The sequence below is a fragment of the Jatropha curcas genome, chromosome 8 (genome assembly GCF_041381405.1).
Source record: "Jatropha curcas cultivar XTBG-Jc1 chromosome 8, XTBG_Jcur_1.0, whole genome shotgun sequence".
Lineage (NCBI taxonomy): Eukaryota > Viridiplantae > Streptophyta > Magnoliopsida > Malpighiales > Euphorbiaceae > Jatropha > Jatropha curcas.
In genome coordinates this window covers 30,408-53,724 of record NC_143158.1, presented here as the reverse complement: position 1 = coordinate 53,724, position 23,317 = coordinate 30,408, and the positions used below count along the sequence as shown (strand labels likewise).

Genomic DNA, 23,317 nt, shown 5'->3' with positions numbered 1-23,317 from the left:
TTCCAAAATAATCTATTTACACACTTCTTTTAAATTTTGTATTCGTTAATCCCCAAATTAGATAACTTAGAAAAAGAATACAGTGATACTCAGAATTTTTCTTAAACTAAAAATCGAGAAGGATGATCGATTAAAAACACGATTCATTAATTGATGCTTTCTGGTCACCGCTTTGAAGCCTTTTAAGAGAAGTTAAAATGAAGAAACAATATATAAAATTGGTATAAGGAATTACAAGAGCATCTTCTTCGCGCACATTCAAATGAAATTTATTTTTCATATTTCAGATACAACGGCACTATCCAATCATGCACAAGTTGCACAATTTATTTATTTTAATTATATTTTTAATGGAACTTCAATAATCAGGCAATGGCTTCAGCATCTCTCTTGCACCCTTCGTACAAAGTTAGGTTTGTCAAACTAATATCATGCTATATACTCTCCAAAACTCAGGCTTTACACAGATCATTTAAGCAAAGAGATGAAGAGAGAAACAAAAAGAAAGAAAGACTAATAAAACAGTGCACAATCTAACTGGAAAAAAAAAAACCCCCCAAGAAATGCTCGTCACATGAAGCACTAATACAACAAAACCAGAACTCACCGACCTCACATCTCAGAGAACCCATAATTGAAAATTTAAAAAGAACAAAAAAAAAAATCCAAGGATAGGTACCCATATGGCACCGAGGAAAATAATCAGTGAAAATGGCCCTCACATTAACGATAATACATGAGCTGCTGACCTGAAGAACTGTTAGGATATCCATCATAGAGGGACTGGGATCCACCGGAGTTCAAACCCATAGAAGCAGCAGCTAGGCCATGTTGTCCAGTCAGCTGCACAAGAGCTTGACCTGATAAGCCAGATGCAGCAGCCTGGCTCAGGGCAAGTTGGCGCTGATAGACCAACAAATCAGTTGCAGAATAACCCTGATTAATGCCAGAAGATGGTAGGATCTGATATGGTTGAGCAGGAGGTGGTAATGGATTCGAAGCTGTCCCAGGGGGTGTTGGCTTGCTACCCCATGAACACTGCATAAAATGCAAGAGCAAATCAAAGGGGCGACAAAGTTGTCATGATTGTAAGTTGAAAAGTTTCCAAGGTAGCATGCAATCAAGCATTACTACTTCACTGATCACCTCTGGTAAAGGGAAATAAAATGCCATTTATGCAAATGTGTACACATGCCACAACAATGGAGATATAGATCTGGCAGCTACAACCAAGTAAAAAAATGCCAATGGACAAGACAGGCATATAGGCATGTCATCTGACAGTGTTGGTACAATAAGGAGGTAAATTGAACTGGGTAATTTGGAGCACAGGATATTGTTGTCAGAGCAACAAGTTGACATAGAGACTGTCTTTATAAAGGAATAAAAGAACATTGTCATCCAACAATGAAATAGGAGCAATAAATTAAAGACAAGAAAAAAAGGGACTCCATCAGGTGTTATGCCTGACCTTCATTGGCTTTCCACGAACTAGCTTCCCATTGGCCATCTGGATGGCAGAGGCTGCTTCTTCATGAGCATTATATCTTACAAATCCAAAACCTTTATCTCTCTGAACACGAACCTCCTCAATCACCCCAGCTCCAAGAGCATGAAATTGACAATGGAGCTCAGCTTGAGTAACCTTTTTGCACAAAAACCAAATTGTTGATGAAAAATCAGAGAGCTAAAAGCACGTATCACTTGCAAGACAACATGAAAGCTGTGTTCAAAAGTTTAATTGCAAAACACGGGAAGTGTCGCATCCAAAGATATTTCCTGGGAGAATTGGTCAACAAAAAAGTTCCCTTATTTTCAAAAAAAGCTCCCATCACATCAGAGCTCTTAAGGGTATTTCTCAACTTAATTTGCAACCTAGGCTTTGTCTGGCATGGTCAGTATCCCAGAAACTATTTTTTTTAGTTCCTAGGAAAATTGGTCAACAAAAAACATTTTCTGGTTTTCTGTATGACAATAAAAGGTACATCATTTTCTCATAATGATTAAATGTTTGCAGTTATGGAAAATGATTAAATCTGGGTCAAAGCAGTACCATAATCATATCATCATTCAGTAATTACCTCGTGGGAAAGATTACCAACATAGACAGTAGTGTATGCAGGATTGTTTTCAGGAGCATCCTCATTAGCATTTTCCTGACATCCTTCTGCATGACGGAAGATACATAATGAAATATCTGTGAAGAATCAAGTTTTCACTATCATTCTTGCAAAAGATATCTTTTCAGTGAGCCAAACTATAACATGGAAAGGAAAAACTTAAATCCAGAACTATAAAGTAGAAAAAGAAGAATATAATGAAATTGAACATTTATTTCTCTGAACTATATTTTAATAAAATGAAAGCATACGGAAAATGCACCACCTCGTGCCCTAAAAGTTTAATTAACCCAAGAAAGCCTCATTCAAAGAACTTGGATGGGAGTACATGAATCCATCAATATAGCCTAACAATTTTGCTAGTAACAAGAACATATCAAACACCCAACTATATATTAAGGCAACTAGCTTTTAATTAGCCAGTAAAGTTGTTAATTAACCCAGGCATTTTAATTGAACTGGAAAGCACAATTATCAAGCACCCGAAGTATGCCAATTGACAAGAGTAGCAATCCATATATTATGCTGTATACTGTTGCTGCACACTTCACAAATTTGCATATTCTTTTGGAAGTAGTGGCCAACCCCAATTCTCTCTCACACACACAGACACACACTCACTATTCTTAGATTTTCCATAACAAGAAACAAATTAATCTTAAAGAGGACACCCATGCTACCTGAAGATCCCACACACACTATTCTTAGATTTTCCATAACAAGAAACAAATTAATCTTAAAGAGGACACCCATGCTACCTGAAGATCCATTAGTAAGTACAACTGCATTTTGGTTATCGCCAATTTGCTTATCTTCATTGGATGCAGAACCTTTCGTTGCCCAGTTACATCTTATTTGCCTATTTCCAAGCCATTTACCTGCAATTTGTAGCACAATGATCAAGTATCCTGTTCTAATCCTTTCCAGACAATGCGAAAAAGGAAAAAAAAAAGGTTCTTAAATGCAAACCAGTCAAGTCATTTATAGCACTCTGTGCATCCTGCAAAGTAACACAAGGTACTGATATCAGTATGGCTTGAGTACATTCTTAAAAAAAGGGAAAAAGTTGTCAATATCCAAGACTGCAAAAATCTCAAACAAGACAGTGCCAACAATTTGTCATCCAGTTTGTTTTGCTATTCTCCAAATCAAATGTCAGGAAATTAGTCTGATCAAATTAGCAATATAGAAACTAAAAACAAAGAACTTGCACTGAACAAATAACCAAACATGAGAAAAAATTCATGCAGAGGCCCACCATAGTAGAAAGTTTCAAGCCACCACAGATGGGAATGAGGCTAATTCATTCTTGAACAACTTGCAAACAAGTATTTCAACAATGTCATAAATCAGAGTGACACGAGAAATTTCTAAAGCAAATATTTATTTACCAAAAACCTGACATGAAAATTGCATCAGCAGTGGTTGACAGGATAAGGGAATGATATATTCCCTTCTAGAATCATCAGCCAGATATCTCAATTCATGAACTCAATCTTGGCACGACATTAGTGTGGGCCCTAATACACATTGTTTGCAAAGGTAAACTGAGTGCCCTGAAATGCATGTCAATATCTGTTTGTACTCCATCTGAGGCCAGACACTATTCACATTTTATCGGCTTCTACTGAATCTAGAAAAATAAGTTTTAATTGAGCAGCCACCGATAATACCTGCTGATTGCGGAAGGAAACAAAGCCATATCCTTTTGAGCGTCCACTTTTGTGATCCCACATGACTCTTGCATCTCTGCAATTATAAACCACCTTAAAAAATTAATCATCATGAGTTTCAGGCTTCATGAACAAGTTTTTTTTTCATAAACATTTTCCGCTATAAGAAAATGCACCAAAAGAATCATAAAAATAACAATTGGACCAACATAAGGATTTTTCCGTTATAAGAAAATGCACCAAAAGAATCATGAAAAATAACAATTGGACCAACATAAGGATGGCAAAGGGTTGGAATTTTCTTGTAGTTGATTGAATGACTTGTTCTAAGAATATAAAATTTAGTTATTCACAAGTTTATGGTTTTAGAAATAAATATCTGTTTCATTCGCCATGTAGGCTTTCCAGTTTATATATTGTGTATGCACTACCGAACCCAGTTTCATCAAATTCTAATTGACTATATAAATAAATGTTTTCGTTGGATTGGTGGTTAATATTTGGAGAATTGGTTGCCAAAACAGGGAGTTAAATATTTGTAGAGTTATTAGGTTTATAAAAACATAATACTAATTAGAGGATTTTAAGATATTTACATATTAACATACTAGTAAAATATACATAAAGTTCAACAAGTTTGGGTGGTCTTTAGTAGTACAAGGATTTGGGATATTGCAACAAACTTTAAATAAATTTGTTTCAGGTTTAAATAATAGCACTGTCAACAACTATTTGGGACCCTATCTATTGTTATAATAAGCACAAAAAGGTCCCCATTCTACACACAAAAAGAGTGTAAAAGATATGAGTAAGTATCAGTCTTTACAATGTCCGCCATGATACCAACATTGTCCACATGTCCACAAAGAAATGTTTTCCAAATCAATTGAGAATATGGTAATTGAGAAATATCTATCCAACTTACGAGCAACTACTATAGACTGAGAAGCATGCAAATAGGGTTGCATCAGTAACCTCTGGACTCAAATCACCAACAAATATATGGAAATGGCCTGACAAAAACAACAAAGAAGCTCATCAAAACACCATGCAAATGCAACATAGAAGCAACCAATCAAACTAATAAAGAAGAACATAAGGGGAGAAATTGGAAATTAGAAGTAACCTGATGTGTCCTCCCTTTGGCTATTTGCATATGCCCAATTCACTTTAAGTGCTTGACCGTAACTGAAAGAGTATTTTAATACATATCAAAAAAGAAAATGTAAATAATCATTTAGCACCCACAAGGCCCCAAAATAAAAAATGCATAATGGAGGGAGGAAGGGAGGGAGGAAAGAGAGGAAGCACGGAAGAAAATGGAAAAAGTGGTGGTCAGTATTATTGAATTCACAAGAAAAAAAGAGGCTAAATGCTTTTCTGAAGCTAGATTACTAAATGAGCAACATTCAAATGGCTGATTCTGCCAATACAGAAGTTGGCTAATCAGATAAAAAAATGTCTGCAAGAGAAAAAATCAAGTGCACAAAATTGTAAAAATCAATCTATTTCTCACATTAAAACTTCTAGACAATCTACCAAACAGATTAATAAAACCTTAATTTGAAACACATACTTACAGTTGACGCCCATGGAGTGTCATTATTGCAAGGGCTGCAGATGGTCGATCATGGTAATCTATGAAACCATATGATGACTGCAAGTACAACCAAAGAAGTAAACTATCAAATAAGTGCATCACACACAGTGCACCACTCACGGGAAAGAGTACGGCATAAAGATTATGGAAAACATAGGCAATAAAAGTCAATAGAACATTTATGTGGTTACCAATACTTATAAAGGTGGACTAAGTTGGAACTGTTATTTGTATTTATAATTTGTTTATTTGTCATGAGAAGTGTCTATGGATGAGGGTCCAATTTACTGAATGGGCCATTAGTATATATGAATAGCATCCTTCTTATCACGGATTGCACTGTAGCTTAGTTTCTATCTTGACATTCTATGTCATAAACAAAAAGGTATATCTGCATTCTCTCATAGTAAATGCATTATAGTGATGCATAAGAGATGGCCATGTTTAATAAAGGAATTGACATATCAACAATAATGCATGTACAGGAAACAAAACAAACAGAACATCCAAAAGAAATTAACATATATAGGAGGCGCATTGGTAAAATAACAAATAAAAATCTATTGATGTGGCAATCAATTTGAGTAATAATCAAACCTTATCTTTTCTGATGAGCTTGCATCCTGCAAGAGGACCAGCAGTCGAGAAAACTTCAGCAAGAAGTTTCTCAGTGACATTTACATGAATATTTCCTACATAACTAAAAGTAATCGAGCCATCGGATTAATAAGCATGTAAAACGAGAAAAAATGAAATATCTCTAATGAACTAATACATGTGTTTTGGGTAGAACCAGTCAAGAAGCATGCACATTTATGAAAGTCAGGAAGCAACCAAAGGCATCGGAAAAGGTAAATAGTTCTCACACACTGCGGCATGTGGACGAATCAAAACCGGGAGGCAGATTTCCACTGGGGATTGGTTCCATCTGCAGAAAAAGTAAAAGGAAGATAAAGTTAAAAAATCAAGCCCTGAAATTGAGAGAACATCCATTGGCATGCTTGCAACTTAGGGACACAGCAAAAGAAGAGACATGAAATGCATCTAGGCGACATTATAGAGCTAAAAAGCGCAAGCCTTTCGAAATCAAAAAGAAGTGGTATACAAAGAGATGCAGTTTTTGGTGAAGTAATTACCAATTGAATGAAGAATGCTCATACCGAGTAATAGTTTCCCAATTGTAAGCGAACTGAAAATAATTGAAAATCAAAAATATAGAAAGGGGATAAAAAGAGAACCTGAGACATGGCAGCAGCGAGTACGCCTGGATGGTACATGTGATGCTGTTGAAGCAAAGCTTGCTGCATTAGGGCTTCTTCTTACCTTTGTTGGCTCAACCTGTGTCGCATGCCAATGCTGTTATAATTCCTTTTCTCCCTCTCCGATATTTCTTCACAAAATACACTAATAAAGAAACAACAAGTGAGAAAGAGATAGATCACAACCTATTCTTCTCAATCAAAATTTTAATTATCATAATTCCTTGTTCTATAATTTTTTGGCGGAAAAAATTAAAAATAGAATCTAAGAAATTAATTCCAATTTATCGCATTACGAACGTAAAAATGAGGAACCTGAGGCTCTGATCGATAGATAGAATTCGACGACTGGGACTCTCCCTGTCTCTGCCTGGAAGTAGGACTCCGCTTCCTCTATCTTGAGGCGCCTTTGTTTGGTTATTTTGTTTTCTCGAGTAATTTAATCAAAAAACTAAATACATACACTAACTACCACCAAACCGCAAAACCCCCAAATCTCACTAATGACCCATTTATTTTGGTCTAATCTCAAAAAGTTAGAACCATGTATTTTCGATCTAATTTACATTTATCTCCATACAAGTAAATTTATAATGGAGTGAAAAACCATGGGATTGGTTTGGTTTAAAGTCAAACCAGTGAAACCCAATTCAATTAATATATTTAATCGAATTAAAATCAACTGGTTCAGTTTAATTTATATTTAATTATTTTTAGACAAATTTGAGCTTTTCTCTAAGTTTAATAAAAATCAAACTAATTTAAAATAAATTTTAATTTTTTTTATGAAAACTACATATTATGTAAAACACTAACGAAATCAGATGAGTTTGACTTACCAATGGTTCGAAGCATGTGCTGAGCTCCCTAGCAAAAAATCATATTACTCTCTTTTACATCGGTTACTCTCTTTTACATTGGTTGCTTTTGATTTTAATTTTATTATATACTAAAATTAAATAAAATTGACGGTTAAAAAATAAATAAAATTGATAAAAAAATATCTATGTACGTGTATGATAGGTTTTGAGTCAAATTTTTTATATAAGCTATTTTAAAATATGAACAAAATATACAATAAATAGTAAGAAAAGAAGACCTTTTGATTATAAGTGTAAAAATTAATAAATAGACATGTACCCAAGAATATGAATTGATAATGGAATTTTAAAAAAATTAATAAAAAAAATAAAAAGAAAGACAGTAAAATTCATTATTTTGATTTGAAATTAATATAAACACTAACTCATTATCATTCAAATTTATAAATTAAATAATTTATTTTAAATAATTAAAAATTATTATTAATTGCCTAACGTTATAATTAATCAATTATATTTAATAATTTAATTTAATAAATAAATTATTATTCAATTTATTTTAAATAACTTTTTTGAAAGTAATATAAAACAATAACCATATATATTGTTAAACTACATAAATTAAGTAATTTATTCATATAATAAAATTTATAAATTATTATTTAATATACTGTTAATTCTCTAACATTGTATTAATTAATTATATTTTAACGCAACATAATTTATTTAATAAATAATTATATCGATTTTTTTAATAAATATAAAGACAAACAATTAACGCATTACACATATTATTAATTTTGAATCATATATTGCAATCAAATAATTACATAAAACAATTAACCATTATATATGTCACTTCTTTGAAAAAGCTACTTTTTTTTTTTTAACTGAGAAATGCTGCTTAAATATTATTATCATCAAATAGAATAACATCATGAATAAAGGAGGAGGGACAAGATCCCACTCCACTAGATTAGTCTTAAAAACATAAGCTTTATCTAACAAATAAGCACATTATTTTACTGATTTTCGAACAAATACAAACGATAAAGAAGCAAAATCATCTATTAGAATTTTCAGAACTTGAATAAAAGCACGAAAGTAAGTATTAATGGGAACAAATCGGTCCAAAGCATTAGCCACCACTAAACAATATATTTCAACAATCACCTATTCCAACCTGCCCTCCAACTTCAACCAACACAGCACCTCTCTTATGCCTCATAACTCAGCCATGACTGAGCTTGAAAAATACAGACCCCGACACCATCCGTCCTTTCAAACACCGACCACTACTATCTCTCAGAATCCAACCAACACCAGCTCGCTTTGTGATTGAATCACAAGCAGCGTCCACATTCACTTCACAAAATCAGCATCAGGTCGACACCACTTAGCTTGAGAAGAATCACGAGCAACACTTGCTCTGCTGCTACTATCTTGAACACGTCGCCATTCCTATAACCCAACCACCACCCTCCTAACAACTTGACTATATGTAGCCCGTTTATTAGACCAAACCACGTTATTACGATGCAACCAAATCTCCCATGCCTAAAAAATAACAAACACAGGTCATCAGAAAAGTAACGCTGAATCGCCACCGCTAGCCAATCCGTCAGAGAATCAAACTCATACGACCAGCCAATACTAGAAATAGTCCAAACTTCCTAGGCAAAAGGACACGGCTAAATGGCATGCAATGAATTTTCAATTACTTGCATATAAATAAGACAACTTATTGAAACGTCTACAAATTTCTTAAATAAAGAATCGAGAACCGATAAATAATTTGATTGTAAACGCCATATAAAATTCTTTATTTTACCTGGGACTTTTAGCTGCCAAACCGTGTTCCACAAAAAGAATGGACCTGCAGCACTAATATTTCGAGCCTCGTATAAAACATTGTAACCACTGGAGACTCAGTGTACTCCGTTTGTCTCAAACGCCCAACTCCAAGAATTTGGGAACTGATGCAAGCTAAGTGGGGCCTGCATTATGAGTTGCACCTCATGAGCAAAGAATAATTGCTACCTATGGTATGTGCGAGCGCGTACATATATATAGATTTTAGGTAATTAAAGAACAAGTACTATAAATAATTTTACCTTTTCTTTTTTCTCGCATATTATTTTTAAAACAACTTTTAACTAAAAGAATCCATATCAACAAGAAAAATTAGAGGTGTGTATTCAGTCAAATTCGACCAATTTGATTAATATTTTTAACCAAAGTAAATTAATTGATTTTTTTTTACTTAATCGAATTAATTTTTTAACCAAACTAAATCAAATCATTTTGGCTGAATTAATTTTTGATCATTAACCATGTCGAAATTAAAGAAAATGAAAACTTAATTACCTAATCAAATTTAACTAAAACTGTGATTAACCAATTTTAACTAAAATAAAAATTAAAAAAATTATTAATAACTAGTTAATTAAAATAATATATTTTAATTTTATTAAAACGTTGTAGATTTGAGACACAATTAACTTGATTAATTTAATTAAGTTAACTTTTAACCGAACTTTTAACCAATCACCGAAATTTACCGATTCAAATGCTTACACTTAGCGAAAATTACTTTGTAATGCAAACAAAATAATTTAAAGATACAAGTCTATATTATAGACAGAGAAAAATAATTTGATAATCAGAAATTTTTTTTTTAAGATATGAAGAGTTGTTTCTTTTTTACTGATTAGTATTTACTTACAAAAAATAGTTTTCTTAAAAATATAAAATTAAAAAATAAAAAATTGAAAATATGCTCATTTGATCATAATAAAAAAATTATATTTTAATTTAAAAACTTCACAAATATTATTCATAACTTTCATAATTAAAAGAATAAATATTATAAAATAAATTTAAAAATTTTAGATTTGTATTATTGATTATTTATAATAATAATATCAATTTTTATCATTTTATAATTTTTTTAAAATAAAGAATATAATATATTTATAATAATAAAATCAATTATATATTAAAATATTATATAATTTATTTATGTTAATTAAATATTTTTTATTTGCTCAATGAAATATTTTATAGATAAATTATTTATATATATTACAATTTTAACCATGACAATGTGACAATTAGAAAATACATTTTTCATTGTGAACAATAATTTAAAATTAGTTTTTAAATTTTAGCTAAATTTTAAAAAATTTAAAAAATATTTTTTAATTTTTTAAATAGAAAACCGACAGATTTATATAAAATTCTGTTTTTAATTTTTTTTGAAAAATTTTTGAAAAAACACTACTCCAATTCTTTACTATTAAACACATTTATAAAATTGAAGTTTAACTAGATTCTGGGCGTATAGCCATCGGATCGATTTGATATCGAAGGGTAAAGGTGTATAACAGAAAATGAAAGGACAAACTAATAACTTTTAGAAAATACAAGATAAAATTAATAATTTTTCCAAAAGAAAAAATAAAACAGCAACGTGGCGTGGAGAGCTGGGCTAACGTGTAAGGAGCGAGATGGTTAGTTTAGGGTTAGCAGGAGCGGGTCGGATCCATCGGGAACTTTCTGCCCTGCTCCATTTGCGCATGTCTGTATTTCTCAATTATAAAGCCAAGCGCTCGAATACGAGGTTTCTCTTTTTCTTTTCCAGTTACCGTGAACCGCAGCTCTGAACACCTTAGATCATTTTTCATTTGATTATTTAGGCTTAACACCCAATCGAATCGGATTGATAGATTATATAATTGTATATTCCATTCCATCTTTCTGCCCGTATATATACCTTGACAGTAAATGGACGACACCATGGACGAGTCAAATAGGCAAGGTGAAGGTGGCATTGATAGTGCTCTGACGGGCAACAGTCAATCGCCATCCCAATCGCAATCGCAGCAGGGGCTACTAGGGGAAGAAGACGGAACTAAAGATGAAGAAGAATTGTTGGAGAAGGCACAGAAATTGATGGATAAGATCACTTCAAATCCTGATAACCCTAACCCTCGCGTGCTTCATGCCATATCCTCTCTTCTGGAAACTCAGGAGTCCTTGTATGAGCTCTCTCCCTAGCATCAGTTTATTTCATTTTATATTTTTAGCTGCGATGAGTTGGTATAGACTATAAGAATTTCATATCAATTTCAGCTCGCAATCTTTTATTTTTTATATCAAATACGTACGCTCTTTTTATTTTTTATTTTCCTTCCTCCCAAGTACTGCCTTCTCCTAATTAATGAGTAAAAAGAACAGAACACTAAACGGCTCGAAGTACGCAAGCTCAAGTGCGAATTATGACTATTGATTTGTCTTCTTATGGTAAAACTATATCACTGAATTAGTCAGAGGTGTTTCTGCCATATTGCAAATACAAATACGTTCTTTTATTGTTGTAATTCATTGAAACTCTCATACGCGTCAACATCACATTAACTAGCATGGTTTCAAGTTTCAACTTAGGGTATAGTAATTCTGGATCACCTTAGCAATAGATTGATTTAGAACATTTATTGTGGGATTGGTGCGAGGAGCTTTTTTGGACCTTCAATATCTGAAGGTTGCTTATCTTTTAGGAGAGTTGTTTGAAATGGAAATACAATTCAAAGTAGTGTTAATCCATGCTACCTGGTCTTTTGCTACAACAATCCTCTTCCTTTGTTAAGATGTGACAATAGCATTGCCTTCACTTACCATGTGGCCAATGTTATATGACATTCAGGCACGATAAAGGTGATGTTGATTTGGAGTCCACTGGCTACTTAGCTGATATAAGTTTGTATGATATGCTAGTTGTAATTGGCTATATTTACCATTTTCTCAATCAAGTAATATTTATAGCCTTATCTTTTTAGGATGTTTTTATGCTATATCACTTTCACCACATCAATTTCTTGATTTTTGTTCAAACTCTTCCCTTCATCCCTACAATTTGGATCTTGTCATTATCTTTTCCACATGGATTAATTTATACATATAACCATCTATATTGATTCTTCCTTAGCTCATCCTTGTTGGTTACCTCCTTTGCTGTCTTGTGGATGCAACAAATTCTTTTTTGTTTCATTATTTGATTTCTGCATGCACTTATTTCTTGACTATCTATTCTTATATTTTTTAGCATATCCAAACTTTGGCTCTAGGTTCTAGGTTGAAAATTTTATGTTCTGAGATGAACCTTAGTATGTAGCTTCCATTTAAAGATCTTGACAAGAAGCAAAGGATGGCTGTGCAAGATGACATAGAATGGTTATTATTTGCTGTTCATCTATGAATCTTCAAATGTGGTAGGAGATAATTTGTCTGAAGTGGAAAATGGCTTCAGAGTGGATTTTGTTACAGATTACCATGTTTTGCAGATCTCGATGTAAGTTGAATTTGTATGTGGTAGGAGATTATGGCAAATGATGCTTGCTTGCCGATAGTAGAGAACATTTTATGGCAAATTATGTAGGTTCTTTTATCTCGAGGGTTTTTCTAGAGTTTTTCTATGATGAATAATGTGGTTAGTGAAAATTTATATGGCTGGCTGTGACGGACACCTCATGACTTTATCCATATCTGTGATCGATTGTAATTTTTGTGTTTCTGTCTGTTTGGTAATCAGTGGAATAATGTTAGAATGTGTTAGTACAGGCGTCTGACTTAATCATATGTGGAATGGCATTGCTACAACACTATTTGACAATATTTTGCTTCTAGAAGAAGCAATCTGAGTTATGTAGCTTGGGTTGGAATGAAGGGTTTAGGAGCCCAGCATTGGAATTTTCACTCTTGATATACTAACTTCAAGTGCCTTCATGACAGAAAAATGGAAAGACCAAATACCTAGACATTAAACAAAACTGAGGTCCATCAATGTCCATTGAATAAGAATACAATTGGTATTCCTCTTGACTTTCTTCCCCAACCCGTGAACGCCAAATGGGGCATTTATTGGCTAAAGTGAATCCTCTCTCCAGCATGTTGTCCACTGAAATGAATGACTGGAAGCATGCAATATGGAAACCGTCACTATTGAAATGTGACTGGAAAGAAATTTTATGATACATTTTTTATGAAGCCAAATGTGTTGATCTGATGGGTTTTTCAAAATGTTTTAGTCTTAATTAATGTCATGCTGTGACTTTTGGTCTGAAGATGGACTGGAGTTGATGTAAAAGCTGGGTTAAATTGTATCTCTAACCTTATTCTTGCATACGATTCTTCTGCTAGTTTTTGATAGACTGATGGTTGCTATATACTCCTTTCTCTTATTTCCTTTCATAGTAGTTGGCTTTCAGAAGTTTTGAACTCATAAATGTAAATTATGGACAGATATATGAAAGAGAATGGCTATTCATCTTTTAGTAATAGCCGTGCTTCTCATAACATTGGACGGCTTGGGAACTTAGTGCGGGTACTAAACTTGGCTTTCTTTTTCTGGGCTTTATTTCTAAATTATTATGTTCCTGCCTTGCCTATTCTTTTATCGATCATCTTAAATGTTTTTCTCACTTCCTTCACAGGAGAATGATGAATTTTTTGAATTGGTATCTTCAAAGTTTCTTTCTGAAACTAGATATTCAATCTCCATTCAGGCAGCTGCTTCAAGGCTTCTGATGAGCTGTTCACTAACTTGGATTGTATGTCCCCCCCTTCTTAAGTTTAATTTAATTCTTACCATTAAACTTATCAGTCATTAGTTGGCTTCTGATGTGTAAACTGGTTATAGTATCCACATGTTTTTGAAGAAACTGTAATGGAAAACATAAAAAGCTGGGTGATGGATGAGACTACTAGATTGTCTGGCGAAGATCGCCAATGCAAACACGATATGGGGAAAAAAGAGGCCTCGGATACTGAAATGTTGAAAACCTATTCGATTGGATTACTTGCAGTATGTTTGGCAGGGTATGCTTTTAATGATAAAATTCATTTTACTTCTAACTTTATTCACATGTATATGTTGTTTGATGTTGGAACTGATTCATTCCCCTAACTGAGCTCAGTGGCGGTCAAGTAGTTGAGGATGTATTGACATCTGGATTGTCAGCAAAGCTTATGCGCTTTCTTCGAATGCGTGTCCTTGGGGAGATGAGTACGAACCAGAAAGATGCTTTGTATTTGATGGAAAGTAAGAATGTTTCTGCTGCTACCTGTGTTAGAGGAAGGGACGAAGGTCGATGTAGGGTGCGGCAGGTTATGGAAGCAACTCATGTAGATAATTTGAAGATAACAGATGAGAGGAGTATGGATGATCCAATTGGTGGAGAACCACATGATAGATTTGCTGAAGGGGATGATGTGATTGGCGATGATGGTGGGGACAGATGTCATGGTCGAGACCCACGTGATGGAAGATTAAAATTGGGAGATCATGATGAGAGTGGGAGAGAGGACTCATCAAGACGCAGGCAGTCCCGTGGATGGGCAAAGCCTAGAGTGAAGGGAAGAGGTAATGAAGCTGGTTTTGAGAATGAACAGCTTTTGACATCTCCAGGATCTGGTAGTCGAACAGGACAGGGACGGAGTTCCAGAGATAGGAATTTGGTTAAAAATTTAGATTTGAGAAGAGGACAAGACACAAGAAAGTGCTCTGGAAATATAAATCCTGATGGTTTACCTGTAGAAAGAGAGGACACTGATGATTGCTTTCAGGAATGCAGAATTGGAACTAAAGACATTTCTGATATGGTGAAGAAAGCTGTTAGAGCTGCTGAGGCTGAAGCTAGAGCTGCAAATGCACCAGCGGAAGCAATCAAAGCAGCTGGTGATGCTGCTGCTGAAGTTGTCAAGAGCGCAGCCTTAGAGGTATCCAACGTTGTTTTTTTTCCATCTTTTATTTATTTTAATATTAGCTGAACTTTATTTTTCATAAAGATTATGTTCAACTTATTAATTCAGGAATTTAAATCTTCCAACAACGAAGAAGCTGCAGTTTTAGCTGCATCCAGAGCTGCATCTACTGTTGTTGATGCTGCTAATGCAATTGAAGTTTCTCGGTTGGTTGCTTCATATTAATGTATTTGCATTTTTTTAAGGTATCCATGTTTAATTAGTGCAATCACTGATATTGATTGTGGGCTAGTGACAGGAGCAATAGCATCAATGATGGATCAGTGCCTCTTGGTGGTACAGAAACTGAATTGACCGAGGATGCTGAAGAGTATTTTGTCCCTGATTCTGAATCACTTGCACAGATTAGAGAAAAATATTGCATTCAGTGTCTTGAGATGTTAGGGGAATATGTAGAGGTGCTTGGGCCTGTCTTGAATGAAAAGGGAGTTGATGTGTGTCTTGCATTATTACAGCACAGTTCTAAAGATAGGGGGGCAACACTCTTGCCTGATGTGATGAAGCTCATTTGTGCTTTGGCTGCTCATCGGAAATTTGCTGCATTATTTGTGGATCGAAGTGGCATGCAGAAATTGCTTGCTGTACCTAGGACAGAGCAAACCTTCTTTGGTCTATCCTCTTGCTTATTTACTATAGGTTCTCTTCAGGTAATGACCTGCGTTTCCTTTTTTATTAGAAGATTGCTTCTCTTTGTTAGTTATTGAGTTTTATCCAGTATATCCGGCAATATCTCACTTTCTGAATATTGTAACAGGGGATAATGGAACGGGTATGTGCCCTTCCTTCAGATATTGTCTATCAAGTGGTTGAATTAGCTATTCAACTTCTTGAGTGTCCTCAGGATCATCAAGCCCGGAAAAATGCAGCCTTATTTTTTGGTGCTGCCTTTGTCTTCCGAGCTGTTATTGATGCTTTTGATGCTCAGGATGGTTTGCAGAAGTTACTTGGCCTTTTAAACGATGCTGCCTCAGTAAGATCTGGAATTAATTCAGGTGCACTAAACCTGTCAAGTTCAGCAGCTTTGCGGAATGACCGTTCACCAGCAGAAGTGCTGACATCATCAGAGAAGCAGATAGCTTATCACACCTGTGTTGCTCTGCGTCAATATTTCAGAGCACATCTTCTTCTGCTCTTGGATTCAATTCGTCCCAATAAAAATAATCGAAGTGCTGCTCGAAACATTTCAAGTATAAGAGCTGCATACAAGCCACTTGACCTTAGTAATGAGGCCATTGATGCAGTCCTATTGCAGTTGCAGAAGGATAGAAAGCTAGGTTCTGCATTTGTGAAGACTCGATTTCCTGCAGTTGACAAGTTTTTAGGTTTTAATGGGCACATTACCATGTTGGAGTTGTGTCAGGTTAGGCTATTCACCTCTCTCATTAGTTTCTTGCTTGCATTGTGTGCAATTATATCTAATTTGCTGATGTCTGTAGGCCCCACCTGTTGAGCGCTATTTGCATGACTTGCTTCAGTATGCCTTGGGTGTTCTACACATTGTTACATTGGTTAATGACAGCCGCAAGATGATTGTAAATGCCACATTAAGCAATAATCGTGTCGGTATAGCTGTCATTTTGGATGCTGCCAATATTTCTAGTAATTATGTGGACCCTGAGGTAAAACACTTTTGCTGTAATATTTGCCTATTATTACCATCCCATTATTGTTCTCATCATGATTACTGAAAATATTTCCTCGGGTTTTGGAAGCAAATTGTTATGAGGTATCTTACTGTTTTATGACTAACTCTTTGCATTCTAATGAACTTTTTATTTTTATTTTTTTTTTTATTTTTTACATTTGCAGATCATACAGCCAGCATTGAATGTATTAATTAATCTTGTTTGCCCACCCCCTTCAATCAGCAACAAACCCCCTGTTCCTGCTCAAGGCCAGCAGACTGTTTCAGGTCAACTTGCAAATGCTTCTGTTATGGAGCCTAGGGATAGAAATACAGAACGTAGCCTGAGTGACCTAAGGGAACGGAATGGAGAGTCCAGTGCTGGTGATCGAAGCATGGTAGCAGCTTCTGCTGCTCGGTCAACCAGTAGCAATTCACAAACACCTGTTCCTACTGCAACTTCAGGATTGGTTGGGGATCGAAGAATATTTTTAGGTACTGGAGCAGGTTGTGCTGGCCTTGCTGCACAAATGGAACAAGGATATCGCCAAGCAAGGGAGGCTGTACGGGCCAACAATGGTATAAAGGTTCTTCTCCACCTTCTTCAACCACGCATATACTCACCTCCTGCTGCTCTTGACTGCATTCGTGCTCTTGCATGCCGAGTACTGCTGGGTTTAGCTAGAGATGGTGCAATTGCACATATATTGACCAAACTTCAGGTAAAGACTCTGATGCATGTATAAGCACAACTTGCATATTTTTGTACGTTTAAACATTTTTTGTTAGTATATATTATATGGCTGCATTTTATTTTTCTTGGGACGAGTGGGTTAATCATTATTTTTTCTTGAATATAGGCAGGATTAATCATCTTGTCATGTTCCACTTGAAGAATGGCTTGTTCTTTTGGTGTACATGTCGGTGTTTGTTTGGACAATAAACATTGTCTGAGATTGTTGAACATCTAAAATGATCTGTTATTCCTCTACTAAGTTTATTTTGGTGTTTAGGTTGGGAAAAAGTTGTCAGAGCTGATTCGAGATGCGGGTAGCCAGGCACCTGGAACTGATCAAGGCAGGTGGCAAGCAGAACTTGCCCAGGTGGCAATTGAACTAATAGCGGTAATCATTTTTCCTTCCTACCATGTTTAGAATATAATATTTGAATCACTTCCTTTGCAGCGATTGTTCTATACGTACATTTCATTTATGCATATCCTTAGTTAAAACCTCTGTTCTGCCTGACCTGTAAGCCCAGGCCAGCCCCTTCATTTTACTGGGCCTGATCTCCAGTGTACACCCTATCTCTTGGTATCTACACAATTATCTATTTTTGCCCTACACAATTCCCATCTAGTTCAATATGTGGCATTTGAACTGACCAAGGCAGGTGGAAAGCAGAACTTGCCCAAGCGGCAATGAACTAATTGCTGTGATCAATTTTACTTCCTACAGTGCTTAGAATGTAATTTCTGAATCATTTCCTTTGTAGCAATTGTTCTATGAATACATTTTGTTTATGCTGTCCTTTGTCATAAGTTCTGGTCTCTCCAACCTGTAAGTCCTGGCCAGCTCCTTCATTTTATTGGCCCTGGTCTCCAGTGTGCAAACTTTCTCTTGATCTTACACAATCTATTTATTTTGCCATACGCAAATCTCACCTGGTTCACTGCATGGCCTTTGCATGCTATGTGCCTCTGGTTGTTTTATCATAAGCTATAAGGTAAATGGATATTTATTATTCTGAATGGTTATTGTGAGGATAACTGGCAGCAGCAGTTTTGTGCATCAACTGTATCTTTTAAGTGTTGGATGTTGTCTTTTGGCTGCATGGAAAACTTAGGGATCAGTTACTTTGAGCTCTTTTATTTTCCCCCCTTGACATGTAATATGTCAATGTCTGACCTCTGTATTCACTGTTTATACATTTTGCAGATTGTAACGAATTCAGGGCGTGCCAGCACATTGGCTGCTACTGATGCTGCTACCCCTACTCTGAGACGCATAGAGAGAGCAGCAATTGCTGCTGCAACACCCATCTCTTATCATTCTAGGTATTTAGTAAATACTTAAAAAGTGTTGCACCCAGACCATTATATAATCACTCGCTTCTGATTCTGGTTTTATATCTATCAATTATTGTATTTGTGGACATGGAAAACCTCAGGGAACTGCTGCTCCTCATCCATGAACACCTTCAGGCTTCTGGTTTGGCTTCATCTGCTGCTACACTGCTGAAAGAGGCCCAATTGACGCCTTTGCCACCACTGGCTGGTGCATCTTCCCTTACGCACCAAGTCTCCACACAAGAAACTCCTTCAGTACAGCTTCAGTGGCCCTCTGGTCGAGCCCCTTCTGGATTCCTCTGCAACAAATCAAAAGCAAGTGCACATGATGAGGATTCAAGCTTGAAGTGTGACTCAGCTTTGTCTTCAAAGAAGAAACCACTTGTGTTCTCACCAACTTTTAGTTTACAGTCAAGAAATCAGTCTCAATTGCATGACTCCAATCATCCATCAATCAAAAAGGCTCCAGGTGGTTCAAAACAATCTGCTACTTCTGGAAATTCATTGGAAGTGCTTCCAGAAGCCTTGCCAAGAAGCATTCCCGATGCAGAAACTTTGTGTAAAACTCCAATTATACTTCCAATGAAAAGGAAAGTATCAGATCTGAAAGATGTTGGCTGTGCTTCATCTGGCAAGCGAGTAAACACTAGTGATCATGGACTTCGCTCTCCAGTTTGCTTGACACCTAATGCCATGCGCAAGAGCAGTTTGTTCAATGACGCTGTTGGCATTTCTACACCTAGTTCTAATTTGAGGGAGCCACACGGTAGATCAGTACCAAGCAGTTTGGTAGATTATGTAGATGACAATCAATATGGTAACCCAACCCAACTTGGGCTTCTAAACGATCAGCAGTCCAGCAACTCAGAGCGGTTAAGTCTTGATTCTCTTGTCGTTCAGTACTTGAAGCACCAGCATCGCCAGTGCCCAGCTCCAATTACCACTCTTCCACCTCTCTCTCTCTTACACCCACATGTTTGTCCTGAACCGAAAAGGAGCCTTGATGCCCCATCAAATGTAACAGCTAGGCTTGGTACACGGGAGTTCAGAAATATATATGGCGGGGTTCATGGAAATCGCCGGGATCGCCAATTTGTATATAGCAGATTCAGGCTGTTGAGAACTTGTAGGGATGATGCTGATGCCCTTTTGACATGCATAACTTTTCTTGGGGATTCCTCTCATATTGCAGTTGGCAGTCATACTGGAGAGCTTAAAATTTTCGACTCCAACAGCAACAGTGTGCTGGAAAGCTGCACCAGCCACCAGTCTCCCTTGACACTCATCCAGTCACATGTTTCTAGTCAAGCACAACTGTTGCTCTCTTCAAGTTCCCAAGATGTACGTCTGTGGGATGCCTCTTTGATCTCAGGTGGGCCTATGCATTCACTTGAAGGGTGCAAGGCTGCAAGGTTTAGTCATTCTGGGAGTATATTTGCCACGTTAAAAAGTGAGCCAGTTCGACGAGAAATTCTCATTTATGATGTTCAAACCTGTCAGGTGGAATCAACGCTGTCAGATACAAGTTCAAGTTCTACAGGTCGGGGACATGTGTATTCACTTATACATTTTAGTCCTTCAGATGCAATGTTGCTCTGGAACGGGATCTTGTGGGATAGGCGGCAGTCTGGTCCTGTTCACCGTTTTGATCAATTTACGGATTATGGAGGTGGGGGCTTTCATCCTGCTGGGAATGAGGTATGCAAGATTTTGTTACTGTTTTGTTAAATCAATCATACTAACGTTGGTTGGCAGAAAATCCTTTTTTTTTTTAAAATTAATTCTTAGCTAAATCTCCTCTACTCATAGTTTGAAGAATATAAGAGATAATAACAAAGCTGGAGAAATTCTGAAGTGAAAATAAATTACAGTTTAGTTCACATGTAATATTGGCTCATGATGAGAAATTTTTAAATGAGTTCTGACATGGCCTCACGGATTCTGTTGATTGTCTGAAGGGCATAATTATGATAAATACAACTCAAAACACTCATTGAATAAATGTTTTGGGAGCTATTGCTTGCATATTTTAGTTGTGGGTTTTTGTGCTTAAAATTTCTTTGGTGCTCTTTACTTGGTCTATATTTTCAAATAATAACTGCAATTCTGCACCTGTCTTACAGGTTATCCGTCCATTTAGCTAGAAACTTGTAATTTCTTTCTTTAAACTTTTGATTGCCATCTTTTGTTAAAGAGTTGTGTTCGTTGCAGGTTATAATTAACTCTGAGGTTTGGGATCTTCGGAAATTTAGGCTCCTTCGGAGTGTACCTTCCTTGGACCAGACAGCAGTAACGTTCAATGGACGTGGTGATGTCATTTACGCAATCTTGAGAAGAAATCTTGATGATGTAATGTCAGCTGTTCACACCCGACGTGCAAAGCACCCCTTATTTTCTGCTTTCCGTACTGTAGATGCTATCAATTACTCAGAAATTGCAACTATACCAGTAGATCGTTGTGTCCTTGATTTTGCTACAGAGGCAACTGATTCTTTTGTTGGGTTGGTTACAATGGATGACCAAGAAGAGATGTATTCATCTGCTAGGATTTATGAGATTGGTCGACGGAGGCCAACTGATGATGACTCTGATCCTGATGACGCAGAAAGTGAAGATGATGATGATGATGAAGATGAAGATGATGGCGACATGGATCCTATGCTTGGTCCAGACCTAGATGGGGACGGTGAGAGTGATGCTGATGATATGAGCAATGATGATGATGATGATGATGATGATAGTGTGAGCGAGCTTGATGATGAAGAGGAGGATGGGGACTTCATCATGGATGATGTAGACTTTGATGGAGGAGCTGGGTTGCTGGAGATTGTTACTGAGGGTGACGAGGAGGATGATGACAGTCAGGTGGTTGAATCTTACAGCAGTGATGAGGTGGATGATTTTGTCGGTAATGGTTATAACTATTAAATATTCATTTTCTAAATCTCCATATATCGTTACTAATAGGAGTTCAGGTGATGTAATTATTTTAGCTTTTTCACCAGAGCAGCTATTTAAAGCCTTTTTGGGTTTTGGAATGGAGAGAGCTCCATGTAACTTGAAGTTAAAACTTTTTGAGCTGGTTTCTATATTTTGTTAATCATTTAGCAAATGTCTCAAAGTGAAAAAGATAGGACGAACATTTGATTGAATTCCTTGGGAGATGAGAGGAAGGTCGATTTTACTCGAATCTTGGACTTGATCTTTAATCATACAATTTAATTTCTAAATTTGTTTAAGATAATTAAAGAGATTATAGATATAATATTTTGGATTGATTTAATTTTTGAGTTTGTTTAAAATGATTAAAAATATTGAATGTAATATTTGGGTCAATTTAGTTTTTGATTCTTCAATATATTGAACGTGGATACTGGATAGGATTGGACAACTATTGATTTCTTGTATAGGCATTTTTTAAATATGAAATAAAAGGAAAATGATATATGAACATATCATTTTTTTACCTTTATTTTGATTTTATATTTTATAAATATGTAGTAGTTTGAACATTTTAAAAGCAATCTTTATTACTAAATTGACAGATGATTTTGATTTCATAAATAAATATTTATTAGTTTAAACATTTTAAAAATAATCTTTATTATTGAATTATTGCATATAAAATGTCATGTTGCACATTTAGCTGGTCTATAGCATCTTAAGCTTTTAACTGCTCCATTCAAGGTAAAGTGGATAATATTATTTGTCTCTTTTTATCCACAAAATTTTTTTTTATAAATATAAATTATATTGAGAATATATTTTTTTAATATAATAATTATCTCTATAATTTTTAAAAAATAATTTAATCAATTAACGAATAGTTTTAATTTAGAGAATTAATAATTGTGCATGGGAAAATAGGACCGCTTTATCCTCATTCTATCATCTCAAACTTTATATTGACGTGTATAAAAATGAATGATTCTTATATTTTCACTTTGAGATAACTGTGAACTTCATTCAGAGTTGTGGAATTTTTGATAACTTGATCCCTTGTTCTAATTAGGCATCGTTTAGACGCTATTCAATCTGATTCGGCCATATTTAAAAGTAAATTCCATCAAATTTAATTGGATGTAGTCGAAGGTCAATTTTGTCCTTGAATCCAAAATTGTTGTCACTCTTTTTTATGAAATTGTGTTAGATCAAGACTAAGTAAAAGTTTAATCTTAATGGGTACAATAAGATGAGTAGAGGAAAGCCCATGCTCCCATTATTCTGCAGGACAGACAGTAAAGAAAGGGGGGACAAAAAACAAAAAAGGTAAAAATTAAAAGAGCACGGTCAACACGTGTAGAAGGCATGAAGCGAGTACTTACAGGAAT

The 23,317-nt window shown here is 35.4% G+C and overlaps 2 protein-coding genes across 4 annotated transcripts; one reads left to right on the top strand and one right to left on the bottom strand.

Moving 5' to 3' along the window:
• Positions 1-414: 414 nt before the first annotated feature.
• LOC105637435 (RNA-binding protein 208) lies at positions 415-7,140 on the bottom strand. 2 transcript variants are annotated; one of them, XM_089725062.1, is made up of 13 exons: positions 6,968-7,140; positions 6,632-6,797; positions 6,260-6,321; positions 5,991-6,093; positions 5,374-5,450; positions 4,920-4,981; positions 4,719-4,806; positions 3,794-3,869; positions 3,090-3,120; positions 2,879-2,998; positions 2,082-2,197; positions 1,472-1,645; positions 415-1,038 (listed from the first exon to the last, which is right to left on the bottom strand). In XM_089725062.1, exons 2-13 carry the CDS (start codon positions 6,698-6,700, stop codon positions 724-726), a joined length of 1,293 nt encoding a protein of 430 aa, XP_089581188.1. In that variant the 5' UTR covers positions 6,701-6,797; positions 6,968-7,140; the 3' UTR covers positions 415-723. The 2 variants fall into 2 exon arrangements, with proteins under 2 accessions (XP_089581188.1, XP_089581187.1); XM_089725061.1 differs by lacking the exon at positions 6,968-7,140 and having other exon boundaries at positions 2,082-2,167; positions 6,632-6,727.
• Positions 7,141-11,072: 3,932 nt separating this feature from the next.
• Positions 11,073-22,269, top strand: DCAF1 (DDB1-CUL4 associated factor 1). Of its 2 annotated transcripts, none has more exons than XM_012220890.4 (14): positions 11,073-11,513; positions 13,774-13,855; positions 13,965-14,081; positions 14,171-14,349; positions 14,448-15,249; positions 15,343-15,440; positions 15,533-15,941; positions 16,049-16,654; positions 16,731-16,913; positions 17,104-17,640; positions 17,932-18,042; positions 18,856-18,974; positions 19,088-20,684; positions 21,198-22,269. In XM_012220890.4, exons 1-14 carry the CDS (start codon positions 11,260-11,262, stop codon positions 21,912-21,914), a joined length of 5,811 nt encoding a protein of 1,936 aa, XP_012076280.1. In that variant the 5' UTR covers positions 11,073-11,259; the 3' UTR covers positions 21,915-22,269. The 2 variants fall into 2 exon arrangements, with proteins under 2 accessions (XP_012076280.1, XP_012076279.1); XM_012220889.4 differs by having other exon boundaries at positions 15,527-15,941.
• Positions 22,270-23,317: the final 1,048 nt, after the last annotated feature.